Genomic DNA, 19683 nt, shown 5'->3' on the forward strand with positions numbered 1-19683 from the left:
CTCAGCCTCCCCAGTAGCTGGGATTACAGGCATGTACCACCACGTCCAGCTAATTTTTGTATTTTAAGTAGAGATGGGGTTTCACCATGTTGGCCAGGCTGGTTTCAAACTTCTGACCTCAGGTGATCCACCCACTTGGGCCTCCCAAAGTGCTGGGATTATAGGCGTGATCCACTGTGCCCAGCAAGCAACATTCTTAAAAAAAGACTGGATCAAGTAACTCCTGTTTTAACCTTCCCCACATCTCATAATACAGCTCCAAAATTGTCCGATCACTTCAGTATGGCAATAAAACTTTCTCTACATCTGAAACCCACAGAGGCTAGGTGGATTCAAGAGCCTTTTCCTAATCACAACGTATACTCACGATTCCTCCAAACTTCATGTATTCTCACAGAACTTAACTGCTCCTCCCATTTGGCTGTTTAATGTCATCACAGGCATCCAAACTTCACACGATTCAATTTAGGAAAGTACATTAATAACTTTAGAGACTGGTAACTGCAAGTTTATAAAGCAGTTTTCAAAATAAGGTCTACCTATTTCACAGTCTGCTTGCTACTATAAAAAATTAAACTTTTTAAAAAGGTAAGATAAGCACTTGAGATCATTAAAGAAAGTAATAATAACATGTAAGAAACGTCACAACGACAATTTCTTACAAAATATGTCCAAAAAAGATCACAAGTTATAGGCCTCAAAGTACCTGTTATTGCATTTATAACTATTACAAGGAGCAACAAACAAATGACCGGCTGAAGTATATATTAATGCTATGTGGAATCTGTAATCATTCAAACACTTTTCATTTATAAGTGACTTCATTTAAGATTTTATAAATTTTTTTATCAACTTTTAAATTGCCTGTAAAATGGAAAATAAATAATTGCAGAATGTATGGAGCAGATATACAGAACTCAAAAGTAGGCTAGAATTTACATTGACACACTATCTCCCGTAACTTCTTTTTAAATGGCTCTTTGAGACAAAAAACAAAATGAGGAATTACTTATAATGCAATACATAACATCATAAAACAAGTTCCTCTGAAGTACTGGATTTAAACCAAGAAAGTATACTTAATACTAAGCCTCCAACAGCAGCATTAGCTGACTTCTAGAAAATAACTTCTACTAATGAGAATAAAGCAAACATACACATAGAGGAAGACGTTCACTGCAGAGTTATTTAAAAAGTCAAAAACAGTGTACCAGTTGCGTTGTTAAAGAAAAAAAGAAAAGGGAAAAAAATAGTTATTTGGAAAGCCAAAGAAAAAAGCAAACAACCTAAATGACAAATAAGAACAGAATGGTTACATAAACTATAGTCTCTCATCCACGTACTAACCAAGCCTAATCCTGCTTGCCTTCCAAGTTAGACGAGATCAGGAGTGTTCAGAGTGGTATGGCCGTAGATGATTTGGTCATGCAAAAACACTGGATTTCAGCCATTGTAACAGCATAAAAACTACATATTAACAGTAAAAGTTCAAGGATGGGAAACGTAAAGAAGATTTTGCTTTTCAAGTCAAAGTCTTTTGGTAAGTTTTCCTTCTTTTGACTACATACAGGAATAATTCAAGAAAATAAGCTTTTTTCCACTAAAAAGTAATGATTACATCATAAATAAAGCACTATTTAAACAAAGTGCAATACACTCACATAATGGAATTCTATTGAACCACTGGAAAGAACAGGAATCTACCTAACAGTATACTTTTATGGGATGATGTGCAGTATTACTGGAAATACTAGTTGTAGTAGCAACATATAAATGATTCTATCTATGAAAAAAAGTTATGTATACTCATCAATAGGTGGCACATGTATATTTTTACAGATATATGTTTACAAGTTTATATATGAGAATCAGAAAGGAATAAGAAGACTCATTTTTGGTTTCTATTTCTACACTGTTTAAATTTTTATTAGAACCATCATGTACTATTTTCAATTAATAAGACTTAAGAAATTGTGTTAAATTAACTAATCCAGCCTAAAAATGAGAGCATTATTATTGTTAACTACTGTATATACCATGATTCTGACAACAGAATACTACTCAGCAATACAAAGAAGCAAACTACAGATATATGCAATAATATGGATAAATCTCAGGCACATTAAAGCCTTGCTTAAAATAATACTCTGATTCAACTGACAGAAAAGTTCTACAACAGGCAATACTAATACATAGTGTAAAAAAAGCAGAATACTGCTTTCTTCTAGAGGTAGGTGGGGGCATGGGAAAAGAAATGAGTAAATTTTCCAGGGCAAGTGTAATGTTATCTTAACAGGTGACTGGGTTACAAAAATGTATACACTTGTCAAAACTATAAAATAGTACACTTAAGATCTGTGCACTTGATTGTATCTATATTCTGAAATTAAAATAAAACTAAAATACTGAAGTAAAGCATGGTATGCATGCTTTAGGGGTAAGTGCACTGACATCTGTGATTTACTCTGAAATGAACCAAAGGATAATAGTGACAAGCACACTAAAATGTTAATGGTAGAATCTCAATGACGGGTATGTCACTGTAAAATTCTTTCAACTTTTCTGTATATTCAAAATTTTCAAAATAAAGTTGTAGGGCAAGGGCAGTCAAGGAAAACCAGGCAGGAAAATTCTAAAAATGAACATTATTGACAGGGGACTAGCCTTTTATCACCAAAATAAGAGAATAGTGTAAAAGATGTAGATCAATATATAAAAAGTCTAGAATAAACCCAAATACATATAAGAACTTAGTATCTATTTAAGGTTGCATCTCAAATCCCTGGGAAAACATGGACTATGCAGTCAAGTTTTATAGAGATAACTTTGTGTGCATCCGAATAAAAACACATAAATAAGGCTATATCCATACTTCATACCTGGATTTTCTTTAAAAATAAGATCATAAAGGACATGGATGATACTACTTGAGAAAATACAGTGACTGGTTTCCATTTTGCCTCACTGACTTCTCGTGGTAAGTCACAGTATGATTTGTAGCATGCATATTGTCAAGTAGAGTTCATTAACTGACTGGTAAGCCAATCAGTACGCTGGCATACAGTAAGCACAACTACTGATAGCTTTTGCTATAGTATCACTGGCAGTAACTTCATCTCAAAATAGGGAAAGTTTTTCTGACTATGACTACAATAGAAAATCCAAACCCCATGAAATAAAGGATAAATTCAACTACATAAAATGAAGCATTTCTTTTTGTGTGTGTGTTTTTTTGAGACGGTCTTGTTCTGTAGCTCAGGCTGGAGTGCAGTGGCGCCATCTAGCGTCACTGCAACCACCTCCTCCTGGGTTCAAGCGATTCTCCTGCTTCAGCTTCCCAGGTAGCTGGGATTACAGGTGCCCACCACACCACCAGGCTAATTTTTACATTTTTAGTAGAGACATGGTTTCACCATGTTGGCCAGGCTGGTCTCGAACTCTTGAACTCAAATGATCCACCCACCTCAGCCTCCCAAAGTGCTGAGATTACAGGTGTGAGCCACCGCAACCAGCCGAAGCATTTCTGTATTAGAAAAATTACCACAAGCAGAATCAAAACATAAATGTCAGTATGGGAAAGAGAAAGTTGCAGCTCATATCACAATTTCCCTAATACATGAAAAGCTCCTACAAATCAACTTTTTAAGAAATCAACAATGTATCAGAAAAACTAGGGAGTGTATGAACAATTAACAGGAAAAAATATATAATATGTAACATACAATATACAATTATATATTATACAATAATACATAATTATTTATTATATAATTATATATTAATTATATATAATATATAATTATGTATATTTATTATATATAATTAATTGTATAACAGTAATTACATCATATATTTATGATGTAACCATTACTTTTTAGGGAAAAAAGGTTATTTTCTTAAATTATTAAATCAATCTCTGGAGCATTATATACAGTAACTATATAAGTATCATGTATTATATATAAGTAATGGTTACATCATAAATCATACATATTCTAATATATTATATAATTACATTATATATTATATATAAACATATTTAATATGTAAAATATGTTATCCATATATAATTTATATATATTTATATATATACATAAACATAGGAAAAATTTTTCAACCTAACTTTTATAAAACAAATGCACATTCAAACTACGTTAGCCATTCTACCTCAGGCTGGATGTGGAACATCACAAGAGACCACTGCTCTCACCCCAACAACAAAAAACAAGCCACTTTAACTACAAAACTGCAATATTTTTTAAAACCCAAAGAGCTTGAGGAGACCAAAAAAAAAAAAAAAATCCATAAATGAACTAACTATATTCTAGAAAGTGACAAACTCTTCAGAAGAGCAAAGAAACCCATGTTTACTCTCATTCCTGGTGGAAAGTCAGGAAGAAAAAATCTGACTCCATAGATGGAGGTAAAGAGAAACCAGAGAAACTTTAAATCATCTTTTAGCAGTCATATAAACATGCCGTCGAGAGATTAGAATCAGAAGTACCACAAGCCACAAAGTGAGTCTACAGCCACTCATCAACACTTACTAACAAAGACTCATGAGTAATTCTGGGAGCAAGGAAGAACTAGAAGAGATCACCAAGGAACTACTAGCTTCTAGCTAACAAAGTATGAGGGTAGAGCAGGGGGCTGAGTGAAACCCCTCTGAGGCATTCTTGGGTGGTTACCATTCAAAAGACAAGGAAAGGAGCAACAATGCTGAAACAGTTCCAAAAGTCATAAAGGCAGGAGGTAGGAGTTAAGAACAAAGATCTCCCCAGCAATTCAAAAACCTGGAACCAGCGGCATCTGATCGCTCAAGCTGCCCACTTGGCTCTCTTCCAAGTGTACTTTACCTCCTTTCATTCTTGCTGTAAAGCATTTTAATAAACATTCACTCCTGCGCTAAAACTTGCCTCAGTTTCTCCTTCTGCCTTATGTCTCCTCGGTCGAATTCTTTCTTCTGAGGAGACAAGAAATGACGCTGCTGCAGACCCATATGGATTTGCAGCAGGTAACATACATCGGTGCTGCGTTAACTTGGGTACATTCCCTACTTGTAAGAGACCCGTACACAGTGCCGTCTTCGGCTGGAGACATTCAACCCCCATACAGTTTTCTTCTCCCATTCGCTGTCTGGCATACTAACCAACCCTCAGAACAATTCCTCTTGGTCACAAGTGGCTCTCCTCCCCCCGTCTGACCACTGAGATCACCTTGTGGGGGTGGGAAGGACCTTGGGGTCTGCACCGAGTAGAACTGAGGCACTAATGGCCCTCCTGGACAGGAGGCTCACGAGAATGATAGGGCTAAAGCCTAAAACCGTGTAGTGCTTGGGGTTTCCTGTTTTTTTCAACTAAAATCAGCTTTTCTCCAAGAAGCTGCACTGCCTATTCTTTTCTGTGTATGTTCTGAAATGGCTTTGTGCACCTGCTGGACTGTTCACCTTGGGGGCAAGTCTGCTTCCCTGTTTTCACTCTACGTGCCACGTGACTTCTTAAACACACACTTCCTATTATTTGTGCGCCTGCGGCTTTTTACTGTGTTTACACAGTAGCAAAGACCAGGGATCCCCCGCAGATATCCCCTGAGATTTATACTTGTTCTTACCCTACCAGCTCAAATGACCTCCAACCCTTCCCCTGTCTGCTGGCACATTGCTGGGACAAACACTAACTGGAACTGCGGCTCTGCCAGCTCCTTATGACTTACCATATGCTTTCCATTCCAGCCCCATGGCTGAGTTTTCTGGTGGCTTTTGAAGCAGTTTGTCAACCTCCATAAGGGCTCACTCTGGCCCTTTAATGATTCCACCTACTTGCTTTTTGAGTTAGCACTCCTTTGGTAGGAAGAGAAATTCTTTTGCCATTTGCGAGTCCTTACCTCAAGCCCGAAGTCCTCTAGAGATTACTACTTTCTGTCAAGAGGGCAAACAAACGTTGCCCTCTGGAATCAAAGTGCCATTTTTGGAAGCATATAAAGGCTTTCCATGAGTATTTCTCTCGCTTCCTCCCAACTTCCTACTGTAGCATCCATTTCTCTATTCCATGCCTTTCTCAACATTCCTCAAGATCTTCAAGGTCATATTTGAACGAAAGGAAGTCCAGCCCCCTTGTGGCAATTATTTTATTTTATTTTTATTTCTGACAGTCTCATTCTGTTGCCCAGGCTGGAGTGCAGTGGCACCATCTTGGCTCACTGCAACCTTCGCCTCCTGGGTTCAAGCAATTCTCCTGCCTCAACCTCCTGAGTAGCTGGGATTACAGGCACCCATCACAACATCCAGCTAATTTTTGTATTTTTAGTTCAGACGGGGTTTCACCACATTGGCCAGGCTGGTCTTGAACCTCTGATGTCAGGTGATCCGTCCACCTTGGCCTCCCAAAGTGCTGGGATTACAGGTGTGAGCCCCGGCACCCAGCACCAAAGGGAAAATTCTCATTCTGCCTTCAAAGAATTTGAAGCCAATGGTGAACTGAATCAAATGAAAAGTTGTTACAAAGCCCAGAACCAATTAGACTACAGGGCAACTGACTTAGACTCCACTCAAGTGGCCTAACAAAAAAAAGGCATGCCCCTTACTGAAAATGAATCTTATTTACTTCAGTCTCTACAGTCCTTTTACACAAAAGATCTAGCATAAAACCAACTAAAGGGAACACAAAATGGTAAGAAAATGTGATCTACATGAGACGAAACAGTCAATGGACACATACTCAGAGACTGCTCAGATAATAGATTAGATGGGGACTTCACAATAATGATAAAAATGCTAAAGAATTTACTGGAAAATGTGGACAACATGCATGGAGAGGTGGGAAACTTCAGCGAATACACAGCAACTATTAAAAAGAGCCAAATGGGAAAATCTAGAAATAAAAAATTTGAATCAGAAATAACTCTCCTTCGCAGACTGGAAACGGTAAAGGAAAAACAATAGTGAACTTGAAAACAGGAAGAGGTTCGTATCTATAATCCCAGCACTTTGGGAAGCTGAAGTGGGAGGATTACTTGACACCAGAAGTTCAAGACAAGTCTAGTTAACATAGTGAGACCCCATCTCTACAAAAAAAAATTAAAATTAAATTAAAAAATTAGCTGGGTGTGGTGGTGTGTGACTGCCATCCCAGCTACTGAGGCAAAAGAATCCCTTGAGCCCAGGAGGTCAAGTCCGCAATGAGCTATAGTCATGCCACTGCACTCCAGCTTGAGCAACAGAGTGAGGCACTGTCTCTAAATAAACAAACAAACAAACAAAACGGAAAATAAAAAATATCCAAATCAAAAGCAAAGGGACAAAAGTAATTTTTTAAAACATACATGAGATTTTCAGGATAATATCAAATAATCTAACATACAAGGAACTAAATATAAAGTCTCAGAAAAAGAGGAAAGAAAAATGGGGCAGAAAAATTTTGAAGACATAGTGACCATGAACTTTCCAAAACTGATGAAAGACCCAAAACACAGATCCAAATTGGCAAATCTAAGAAGGATAAAACACATAAACACAGACAGACAAGCCTATCATAGTCAAACTGCTGACCAAATAAAAGGAATTGAATCTTAACGGTAGTCAAAGGGGGAAAATAGACACATTACATTCAGGAGGACAAAGACTCAAATGACAGCAGATTTCTCACCAGAAACAACAGAGGACAGTGGCAATGGAACAATATCATAAAATAGCTGAAAGAAAGGTGCAAAACCAACGACCTAGGTTCCACTTTAAGAAAGAGGAAAAGGACAGCAAATTAAACCCAAAGTGTTTTAAAAGGGAATCATAAAAATAAAACACTGAAATAGAAAATAGAAAAAAAAAGTTAACATTGTTCTTTAATAAGCTGAATAAAACTGAAAAACTAATAGCAAAATTGATTAAGAAAATAAAAGAGCAACCAAAGGTATAATTAAAAAGGGGAAAGGAAGCATCACAATAAATCCTAGTTATTAAACGAACCGTAAGGTTACAATGCAAGTAACTTTATGTCAATAAATCTGGCAACTTCAGAAAAATCCTTGAATATCATAAATTGTCAAGAGTGACACAAGAAGAAACAGAAATACCTACACAGCCCTATACCTATTAAAGACATTGATTTTATACTCAAAAAATCCTCACAACAAAAATCTCAGTCCCAGATGGCTTCACTGGTGAAGGATCCCAAAAATTTTAAGGAAAAAAAAAATAGTACTAACCCTAAATAAATTTTTGCAGAAAAAGAGGATAGAATACTTCCACTTGTTTTAATATTATCAAATCTAGCACAATACAACATGACCAAGCCTGGTTTATCTCAGGAATACAAGATTGGCTTAATATTTGAAAATCAATCCATGTAATACACCATATTAACAGAAAAACAGAAAAATCTGTATGATCATCTCAACGGATGGAGGAAAAGAACTGGCCAGGCACAATGGCTCATGCCAGTAATCCTAGCACTTTGGGAGGCTGAGGCGGGCAGATCACCTGAGGTCAGGAGTTCAGGACCAGCCTGGCCAACACGGTGAAACCCCACCTCTACTAAAAATACGAAAAATTAGCCAAGGGTGGTGGTGCACACCTGCAGTCCCATCTACTCAGGTGGCTGAGGCCTGAGAATCATTTGAACCTGGGAGGTGGAGGTTGCAGTGAGTCGAGATCGCACCACTGCACTCCAACCTGGGTGACAGAATAAGACTGTCTCAAAAAAAATAAAAAGAAGAAGTTAGCCAAGTCAACAATAACCTTTTATGACAAAATTATTAAGCAAATTAAGAAAAAAATTCTCAATCTGGTAAAAGGCAGTTACTAAAAACCTAGAGCCAGTATCAGTAATACTGAAACATTTAATCTCTTTCCCTTTAGACTGGAAACAAGACATGGACATCCACTCTTACCACTTCAACATTGTACTACTGCCTCTAGCCAGCATAATAAGAAATGAAGGTGTATTGGGAGGTCGAGGCAGGTGGATCATGAGGTCAGGAGATCGAGACCATCCTGGCTAACACGATGAAACCCTGTTGTCTCTACTAAAAATTAAAAAAAAAAAATTAGCCAGGCGTGGTGGCACGTGCCTGTAGTCTCAGCTACTCGGGAGACAGAGGCAGGAGAATAGCTTGAACCCGGGAGGCAGAGGCTGCAGTGAGCTGAGATCACGCCACTGCAATCCAGCCTGGGCAGCAAAGTCAGACTCCATCTCAAAAAAAAAAAAAAAAAAAAAGAAATGAAGGTATAAAAATCAGAAAATTGTCATTACTCATAGATGATGAGATTGGTATAAGAAAATTCCACAGAATCTATAAAATAGCTACTAGAATAAGTACACTTAGTAAAATTTCAGAATTCAAGGTCAATATACAAATATATTTCTATATACTAACAATAAAAATCAGAAAATCAAAATTTTAAAAGCACTCGTAAAGCGTCGCAGAAAAAATAACAAAAGAAATGCTTCTATATAGGTAAAATATCTCAAGAATCACTAAGTAACAGATCTTGAACTTACTCCGTTATTTAATACACATATAAAAGACACTAAATAAAACCCTAGTTAAAAATAAACTTTTACCTATTTCAAAGTTACTGCATGTAAATTGAAAAGACTTTTTCCACAGAAATAAGGTAGTAGGAGGGTAATGAGTAAGTCTAGTAGGAACAGCTTACCATTCATTCATTTCTCTCATTCATTCTTTTCTCTGGCACAAACGAAGCAAGAAGAGGGAAAAAATCTTACCAGCTATTTAGCTCAAGCTTCAGTTAGTCATTCTCAAGCTTAGGTTATGTACATACCTAACATGGGAATATTTTACATTTTGCTCATAATACAGTCCCTATCTCTTGGTTTAGGCATGTAAAATAATTTTGAGAAGCACTGTCAGCCAAAGATAAGGAAGTGCTAAAACATACAGAAAAAAAGTGCTAAATGCATTTTAACCACTCAGCATTCAGATGGAAAGGCCAAGTAAGAGTGCAGCAGCAAAATGTGATTATGAAAGTCAATTCATCACACGTTAAAGGGATAAAGAAATAAAGAAAAGTGTTTTAACCAATAATTATAGACTATTAACTCTTCTACCAGCTATAAAATTCATCAGGTTAGAATTACTATAATTCTTTTATGTGCAGTTCTATGGAGACAGCAATCTTGCACATAGCAACATTCAATAATACTTTAACAAGTAAATATTAATATATTTCAACGACCTTTCCCTCTCAAAGAAAAAAAAAAATCTGAACTAAACTTAAGCTTTACCTAAACTGAAGATGCTAGGAGTAAAAATGGAAAGAAGTAGACCCAAAGACTACTTAATCTTCAAATAGCTCACATATCTGCTGTTCTGAAGTAGGGTAGATTCTATATAATTTTACCCAAATTATTGCCTCTTCCCTTGGCTTTAGGTACACAAACTTGAAATTTCAACTAATGCATTTAATAATCAGGTATATACTACACACAAAGCATTGTGTTAGATAATGTATATAATGAACAGGAATATAGTTAAATCTTAAGAGTTGGAGTCTGCTTTCAAGGGCCTGAGACTCTAATAATAAAGCTAAAATAACACGACTAAATAATTTAATGCACAAGTGAAGAGTGTCATGACAACTGAAACCAGTGCTGAGAGAGAGGAGTCATGGTGGGAGGAGTCGCTTCATCCAGCTGGATAGATCATAGACAGCTTTCTGGAAGAACTGGAATCACACTTGATCTTTGACTTCAACACAAAGAAAGGATATAAAGAAAGTACACCACAATACAACGAGGCTCTGGAATCGAAATGTCTTCTTTTGCATCCTGTCTCCATCACTTACTAGCTATGAATAAAGTATGCTATTTCATCTTCCTAATACCTATCTTGCACACAATGAATGTATAATGATTAACATATATTAATAGTAAGCACTCAATAAATGGTGCCTACAACTAATGTTCAGAAAAAAGAAACAGTAAACTTTCAGAAAAAAGAAACAATAAAAATAACATGACAGTGAATCACGAAAGTTCAGCTTTGCGAAATTAAGACTCATATAAAAAGTAGAAAGATATAAATGGAAAGGTAATTTAAAGCAAATCATTAGCTTTCTTAAAGGCAAGCTAAAAAGTATGCAATTTATTATCTGGGAATGCTGAAGGTTTTGATCAAGCAATGGGATACAAACAAGGCTGGGCATCCATGTCAGAAGAACTGGAAGGGAGAAACGCCTAGAGATAAAAACAGATTTGTTAGGAAGCAAACTGCAATCATTTATATACGGAGTGTGAGCCCCCTACTAAGCAATGTCAGTAAAGATTATTAACAGAACCTCATGACTAAGTGAATGGGAGGGAGGAGAAGCCAAAAAATTTCAAGCCAGCATAATGTGGAGAAATGAAATTAAAATAAGTGAATCCAGAAAACACTTCTTTTCAGAAATTAGTTTGAAGTTTAGATGAGCGATCCAAGCAGATATATAGCCAGCAATTAGAGATAAAAGCTTAAGACTGTGAAGAGTGGTTAAGTCTAAACATACTTGTGTGAAAATAAATGCAGAGTAGAGGTTCTACTTTGGAATCCATTAACAAGCTCAGAGTGAAAAGCTCTGAAATTCAATGCAAATGTGTATGTATTTGTAAATCCTAGGGAGGCAGTCTTTAATCAGACTTTAAAGGATCTACAATATACACTCCAAAAAAAAGTTTTTAAGAACCATTGGCATGGATTACAAAGAAAACCATTCATGGGAAAGGTCTTAGTCCGTTTGTGCTGCTATAACAGAATACCACAAGACGGGTAATTTATAAAGAAATTTATTGGCTCACAGTTCTGGAGGCTGGGAAGTCCCATATCAAGGTATTGGCAGGTTTGGCAATTCTGATTCCAAGATAGACCTTGAATACTGCATCTTCCGGAGTTCCTCCCATGGCAGAAGTCACAGGTCTCCCACAGCAGAAGTCAGAGGGGCAGAGCAAAACCTAACCTTTTATAAAGGCATTAATCCAATCAACAAAGGCAGAGCCCTCGTGACCTAATCACCTCTTAATACTTAACGCAATTAAATTTCAACATGAATTCTGGAGAAGACAAACATTCAAATCTTAGCAGTAAATTAATGAAATGTCAGAAGTAAAAAATGGATGAAGAAAAAAAGTCAATGTAACAACATTGAACAATACAATTAGAATCTGAAGAAAAGGAACGAAAGAGGGTAAGACTGATTTAAGAAAAGGAACCAACACATCAGGATTCAAGGCAAGTAAGTTAAAAAGGTGGCATCAACACTGATGTTATACACGCATAGGGCAAAAAATATAAAACTTTAGGCAGTAAATATAAATTGATTGGTAACACTGAGGTAAGCATTTTTGGTTGTAATTATATTACAACGAAGAAATTCTATTCCAAGACATTAAGAAGTAAATGGCTGAGGGCAAATTAACAAAAAATTTAAAGTCTGACTACTACTTCAAGATTTACCAGCGACAGGAACAGAAAGCTAGCAAGAAAGTGACTAGAAGCATTTTATTTTTTTTGTTTTTTGTTATTATTGCTGAGTTTTTCCTAAGGAATGGGAAATGGACTTACTATGCCAAAAGAAGCCAACTAAAAGGGAAAGGTCAAAGGAAGCAAAAATACTCAAAAGTTCAGGAGCAAAAAGATCATTTAGCAAACCCAAAAGAATAACTCTTCCTATCAGACAGGAACAAAAATAAATTTTAATGTGGTGAGAAAGGTGTAGTAACAAGTACAAGTGAAGGGAAAAATACTACAAAAACTCCAAAGATGTTTATTTCTTAATCTAAAGCACTGATAACCATGATGCTTTAGAATTTTGTTCTTTTACAATAGTAGCCAATACTATGAAAATGTCATAGTAAAAAAGTATATACAGTAACAGAAAACACTAGGATGCTGCACTGTGTAGTAGTAAATTAAGAATATGCACGCAGCTCTAGAGTCAAAAAGCCTTAGTTTAAATCACTGTGGGCAAGTAACTTCATGCTTCAGTGCCTCAGTATCATCACCTGCAAAATGGAGAGATAACAATGCTTACCTCATAAAACTTGTAAGTACAATAATACAAAATGTTTAACAACAATGCATACAGTTTAGGTGGTGGCCACAGCAGGAGTGTTGGTGATAATTCTAACAGTAGCAACAGTAGTAATGTAGCCTATCTGTGTTTAATCAACCAATATCTAAGAAAGGAGGGGAAGGGCAAGGCTCACAAACATGTGTCTCATTCAACCCTTTCAACTATAGATGGAAATAGTGTAATTCTTCCTATTATACCAATAAGGAAAGAGGAGGTTCCTTTGCCTAGACAGCTAATAAACGGCAGAAGTGAGATTTGAATACTGATCTGGACACAGAGATCTTCCTTCCACCACACACTTCCTCCACAGCACCACACAGTGGCAGAAGCACAACACTAGGCATTTTGTTCTTTAGTACTCAACTCACAAAACCTGAGTACGTCATTACATCCATCTGCCCCTCAATTTTATTTTCTAAAAAATTAAAAGTTTCGCCGGGCGCGGTGGCTCACGCTTGTAATCCCAGCACTTTGGGAGGCCGAGGCGGGCGGATCGCGAGGTCAGGAGATCGAGACCACGGTGAAACCCCGTCTCTACTAAAAATACAAAAAAAAAAAAAAAATTAAAGTTTCATTAGATGTTTAGGTGTCTCTTCAGAAAAAAAAAACATGACTTTGATGTGTAAGTCCACTTAAAAGTTTTAAATACAGTAGAAAGTGTTTTCTTTTTTTGTTCGTTTAAAAGTTTACTACAACAAAAGAGCTTAATTTTTTTTCAGGACTTCTTATCATCAAAACGAAATGTTAGAAAAAAGACTAACATTTAGCTTCATATTACTGGCAAGTATGACTAAGCAAATCTTTGAGATAACAAAACATCAATCTTAAGCATTTCAAGATGACAATTTTAATAAAGTTCAAAATTCTCAATTTATGAAAAAGACATTGAAAATTATTTTCAATAATTTATGAAACTCAGAACCCTGATACATGTACAGAAGTTATGAAACAGTAAAATACATATATGCAGACTTCTATTTCACGCGAAAACACAGCCAGGCTTTTTTTTGTTTAAAACATCCATCTGAAAACCCTCTTGCCCTAAAACCCTTCACTGGCTTCCCACTATCCTTCAATAACATCCAAAGTCTTAAACATGACTCAACAAAGTCCTGTGTGATCTGGCTCCTTTCTCTGGAGCTTTCCACTGACATTCCTCTCCCTTGCTTCTTTCTATTTCTTTCAATTCCTCCAACATATCTTTTTTTGTCCATTTTTAGGACCTCCATACAATCTGTTCACCAAACCAACAATGCTTTCACAGGTCTCCAATCCCATCCTTTTGCCCCAACAAAGTGTTCTTCATCCTTCCAAGCTGAGATAAACATTACACCAGGGAAGTGTTTCCTGACGTTCCCAGACTTCAACACCTATCTTTCCTGCTAAATGGTAAATAAAATGAAGAGTCATTTCATGTCTTGTTACCTACTATTTCCCCAATATCTTGCACACTGCTTACCACAGAGTAGGTTAAGTACTCTTAAAATGTTTGCTGAATTAACACATTCAAAATGTGGAGTAAGTCCAAAACCATGAAGTATTTAACCAGCACAGGTAACTAAAAAGTTTTATGTAAGTTTCAAGTTACAGCTTACCCTTGGTTCTCTGTATGTTCCTCTCTCAAACAGAGGTAGTTTGGTAATTACAATGTTAAAGCAAAAAAAAAAAAATCCTTTTAGATAACAGATCATAACATTTCACAAAACCAACGTTAGAAACCACTGATCCATAATTGGGATCAGCTTTTATAAGTCATCATACAAAAGAATCCACCTGAAATGCAATTAAAAGGACAAGAACTTGGATAAGGGCTCAATTTTACCACAGCTACACCCATTAGCAAAGGACCAATTACAATTCCCACTGTCTAGGCTCTACTAGCAGTGCCCTATTTATGACAACATAATGACTGCAGTGCTACAGCCATCGAGAGTAGGCTTTATGATACATGGAATATGTTCTATTAAGACTAAAGAAAAATTACAAGCATACACTCTAAGTGGCTATAGTCTTCTCATTAGGTAAGATGGGGGGATACGGCAGTAAATCTAATATGAAACTGAACGCTTAAAGGAAAGCTATTTCAATCCAAAACATTTATAAGTTTTGTATTCACCTAATAACTACCGAATGCTAATTACACACCAGACAGTAGTCTAAGATTTCCTTAATATACACTCATTATTTTCCCAATTTTACAGTTGAGGAAATGGAAGCCCTGAGTTAAGTAACTTACCCAATATCATACAGCTGGTAAGTGGCAGAGGCAGACTTCAAAGCCAGACATTCTGCTCCAGAGCTCTCCTCACCGCTATACTATGATGCCCACTCTCCAATACACCGAAATAGGACTTCCATCTGCACAACTCCACTCCAGTGAAACTATTTTGCTAAGGTTACCAATGACTTCTACTTTGCTAAATCTAAGGGCTACCTACTTGCCTCCATTTTTTCATGCATTCTGCAGCATTTCATAAACTCCTCTCTTTTGCCATACACTTGTTCTTTAACGACAAAGCCCAGTTTTCCTCCTGCCTCAGTACTAGGCCCTCTTCCCTATCTACACACTTTTCGTAGGAAATTTCCCACAATGTCATCGTTTTAAATACTATCTGCATGACTCCAGATTTCTCCAGTCCTGTCCTCAGTTTTAGACTCATATATTCAGTGATCTGCTATCACACTTAGATGTATCCCACAGACTTCATACTTACTGTATTTATTATTATCAAAACTAGCCATCCCCATTCCTTCTCCCCTTAACCTGTTCTCTGCCTTCTCTACTATCACCCGTTCTGTTGCTTGGGTTATCTAAGGCACCACCCTTGATTTCCCTTCCCCTCATCTCCCGCATTTAATCCATTAATTTTACTTATGAAATGTATTTAGATCTGCCTGTCTCCACCATCACTCTAATGCAAACTAGCCACATCTCTGCCTACGATACTCTTCTGAATAGTCTCCTTACTTCCATTCTTGCCCTCTCAGTCTCTACAAAATAGGCAGAGTTAAAACAAAATTAAATCAGTCCTTGTCTGCTTTAAATCATCTCACGTCTTCCCATACACGATGTGGCCCCTACCTACTTGTCCAACTTCTTGCCTTTATATTCTCTCCCTCATCGCAAGGCTCCTTCCAGCCACAGTGGCCTTTCTCCTCCTGAAACACACCACAATCACTTCTGCTACAGGGCCTTTCATTTGCTCTTCCTTTTGCAAAGAACGTTCTTTTCCAAAACTGTGACACAGATGGTCCCTTCTCTTTAGGTGTTACTCCAACATCGCCTTCTCTGAGAGTCCTTCCTTGAACAATGTGAAGTAGCCCCCCTCATAATCACTTTTACATGATTCTCTATTATTGTAATAGTCACAGCTCTATTAATATCTGGATTTATTTATGTCTTGTCGATTTCAGAATTTAAAAGCTCTATCCCCAAAGCCTCCCGTAGTATATAGTAGATACCTAATAACTTTATTAAATAAGTGAATTTTCCCCATTGCATTATTGTAAATCAACAATTCTGATAAAGCACTTTGGTCCATATTATATTTTGTATTACCAAGTCGTCAAAACACTCCTTAAATTTTCCAATCTAAGACTATTACAGCACTCTAACCGCAGCCCCCAACATAAAATCTATCTATAGCATCCCACTTAAAACTGCTAAATATTCCATATGGATGAAGATTCAATTTTCTTCCTCCTCTCCAAGCTAACGAACGTGTAGGCGGGAAAGGGGAATTTTACTGGCCACCTCAGCACCTGTTACATCTTCAATCAGTGAAGAGAGGTGCAGATGAGCCAGACAGCACATGGGAGACGTGGCCTTGCTTTCAGGAATTATATTTAGGTGAAACGTGAGTGATTTAAGCTAGAACTGTCCGAATCCCTAATAAAGCCTATTTCATTTAGAAAAACAAGGTAAAATAGTCTGTAGGAAGTAAAACACAGTCGGTTTCACTAAAATAAACCGATGTTGGGGCCCCCGGAAAATATTGCGGGTGGGAGTTGGAGTCGGTCTATATATAACGGGAAAACGAGACCAGCTCAGCAATAAAATCAAGCTCGACTCAGGCTCTCGGGGGTATCCTGAACCTGGAAGCGAGGTGGACGAGAAGAAGCCACAGAGCCCTGGGACCTCCGTTCACCGCTTCGGCCTCCACCGCAAGCACCTGGGGAAACTGCACAGATCTCTGGGTCCGCCTATCTCCCACTGCCATCCCTGCAAAGAGATATCCCCCGGATACTCACATGGGCTCGAGAGTCTTGCTGAGCCAGGACTTGAGTGCCTCGAAGTTTTCAATGATCATTTTAGAAACCATCCACAGCGGCCCTAAGGCCCGTCACACTCCTCCGCCCGCCCAGGTCGCGGCCGCAACAGCCGCCGCTGCCCCCGCCCCCTCCTCCGCGCGCCGCCCGCGTGGGCCGCGGTGGGAGGCGCCGGTGGCAGGTTCCCGCGGGCCCCGGTCGGCGAACAGCTCTGCAGGGACCGCCGCAGGCCACAAGTGCACTGGGTGCCAGGAGCTCCCCGTCCCCGGACCCCGGCCCGGGCTGAAACAGCAACGGTTTGCCCGGGCCCTCCCCCTTCCCTCTTCCCCAGCAAATCTACCCAGACCGGAAGCGCGACACGCGCTTAGACCCGGGCCTTCTCTCAGCCTCGGGACCAGGTGCTTGTTGGCTACGTCGAAAAGGCAAAAGTAAAGAAAGCGAAGGCGAAGGGCAGCTCAATGGGAACGATTCAGGGGGTCTTCCCGGCTCCCAGCACCCCCAAGAAGATGGCTGCCGATAAATCTCGCGAGAATTGAAGAAGTCTCGCGGTGGCTCCCGGAGCCTGCTGGGAAGAGACGTAACGTCGGCAGAGAATGCGCGGGTCGAGTGCTGTAGTTCGATTTTTGCGTGTGTGCGTTGCTTGCGGCCTTTGTGCCTTTTTATTCTTTGCTTACCTTTATGATATAAAGACCTTATTTCTTGCAAGGAGGAAAAGACCGCTGACTTCAGAAACAGCGGGAACCCTAGCTTGTCCCTGGTAAGACGGCCGTGGCCTGTCAACTGGAACGGTCCTGCCGGATGGATCGCTCTTTGAGAGCGTACACACCCGCGTGCGCGACACCAGGTGGCCAGTAGGTTCCAGGTGCAGAGCGCGCTACCTCCTCAATTTACCTAAGTGCCCTACCAGTACCATATTCTGTGTATGCTGTGATGTGAACGAGGTTTGTAAACACAGGCTGGTCTAATGGAGCCCAATGAGACCGCCAGCGGATTAGTGTCTTGTCCAATAGTACTCGACTTGCTGGTAGAGCCCTAATGACTAAGGAATGCCCCAAGGGAAAGGTGAGAGAACCTTCACGTCTCTCAGGTAGTTTCCAGCCTGCACTTTCCCCCAACTAAAGATAAGTTTTGTTATTTTTAAAATTCTCTTTATTTAGAGCAAATTCAGCCCTATCTCAGATCGGGAAATTATATAGTATCAAAAGAGAGAGTCTTCATATTAGCAACCCAAATAAACAAACTATTTTCCTGGGTGATTAAGTAAGTTTGATTCCTGCTTGAGTTCTATTTAGATACTAGGTGGAATTTTACAAAGGGTCTACGTTCCATGAACTGTAATGGAATGAAAATATTTGCAATCTAAAGACATTTTCAGTAAGTAGATCAATAAAAGCTCTTTATGAGAGACACCGATAGGCTAAATTGTTCTTAGGAACTCTGAATTTATAATTTGCTAGAGTGAAGTGTCTTTAAGGATTAGGTGAAAAGATTATGAACTACACAGCAAGACATTTGTTTTAAAATACAGCATATAGAGTAGAATACAAATTAGAATCTGAATTTGTATTCTAATTTGTAGCTACTGAATAACCAGGGTGTTGATTAAAGTGATTTAGCTAAGTGAAATAAACCAGACATGAAAGGACAAATATGATTCCACTTACATTAAGTATCTAGAATAGTCAAAACTCCTAGAGACAGAAGGTGGAATGGTAGCAAGAGCAGGGGTAGAGAGGGTGCCCAGGAGAAGGGGAAATGAGTTATATTTCAGTGGATAATAGAGTTTCAGTTTAGGATGATTTAGATTCTGGAGATGAGTGGTGTTGTGTGGGTGGCACAATATGAATGTACTTAATGCAGTGGACCATATACTTAATGAAAACGGTAGGTTTTATATGTATTTTACAATAAAAATTGTTTATAAATTTAATATTGCCAAAAGTTAAAATTATATTTGTTTAGTCCGTTTGTTGTAGCCTTGCCACAGGCTGACGCCACCAATATTTTCAACCTTATCACCAGCTATTCTATGACTCTGGCTCTCCACTTCAGCCTTCCAAAGCTTCTGTCAAATACTGTATACCCCAGATAAACTGATTTGCTCACCCTCCCTTTCTCCAGACATTTGTTCACTTTATTTTCCACAGAAAACGCTTCTACTTCTTTCCCTGACTGCTCGAACTTTGCCCATCCATTTCTCATACCACTGTCACTGTCTTATTTAAAGTCTTTTATTCTTCCTAAATAATAGCAAAAGCCTTTTAATATCTTTGCCTTTTATGCTGACCTCCATCTCAGTTCATCTTCAGTTGCCTTCATCATCATTGCCTTTAAGAGCAATAATTCTAAAA

At 38.2% G+C, this 19683-nt stretch overlaps 1 protein-coding gene across 18 annotated transcripts in view; it reads right to left on the bottom strand.

Annotated features, from left to right (window-relative positions):
* RBM26 (RNA binding motif protein 26) overlaps positions 1-17866 on the bottom strand; it is an 87490-nt gene extending 69624 nt beyond the window's left edge. For 14 of the 18 annotated variants that reach the window (XM_032151082.2, XM_032151081.2, XM_032151076.2 and 11 more), the window contains exon 1: positions 17315-17522. In XM_032151082.2, coding sequence (XP_032006973.1) covers positions 17315-17385 — 71 coding nt within the window. In that variant the 5' untranslated portion in view covers positions 17386-17522. Of the gene's footprint in view, positions 1-17314 lie in introns of all 18 variants that reach the window. The other 4 variants (XM_032151090.2, XM_032151088.2, XM_032151080.2 and 1 more) reach the window with 1 other exon arrangement.
* Between the last annotated feature and the right edge of the window lie 1817 nt (positions 17867-19683).

The sequence above is a fragment of the Hylobates moloch genome, unplaced genomic scaffold, assembly GCF_009828535.3.
Source record: "Hylobates moloch isolate HMO894 unplaced genomic scaffold, HMol_V3 SCAFFOLD_4, whole genome shotgun sequence".
NCBI lineage: Eukaryota > Metazoa > Chordata > Mammalia > Primates > Hylobatidae > Hylobates > Hylobates moloch.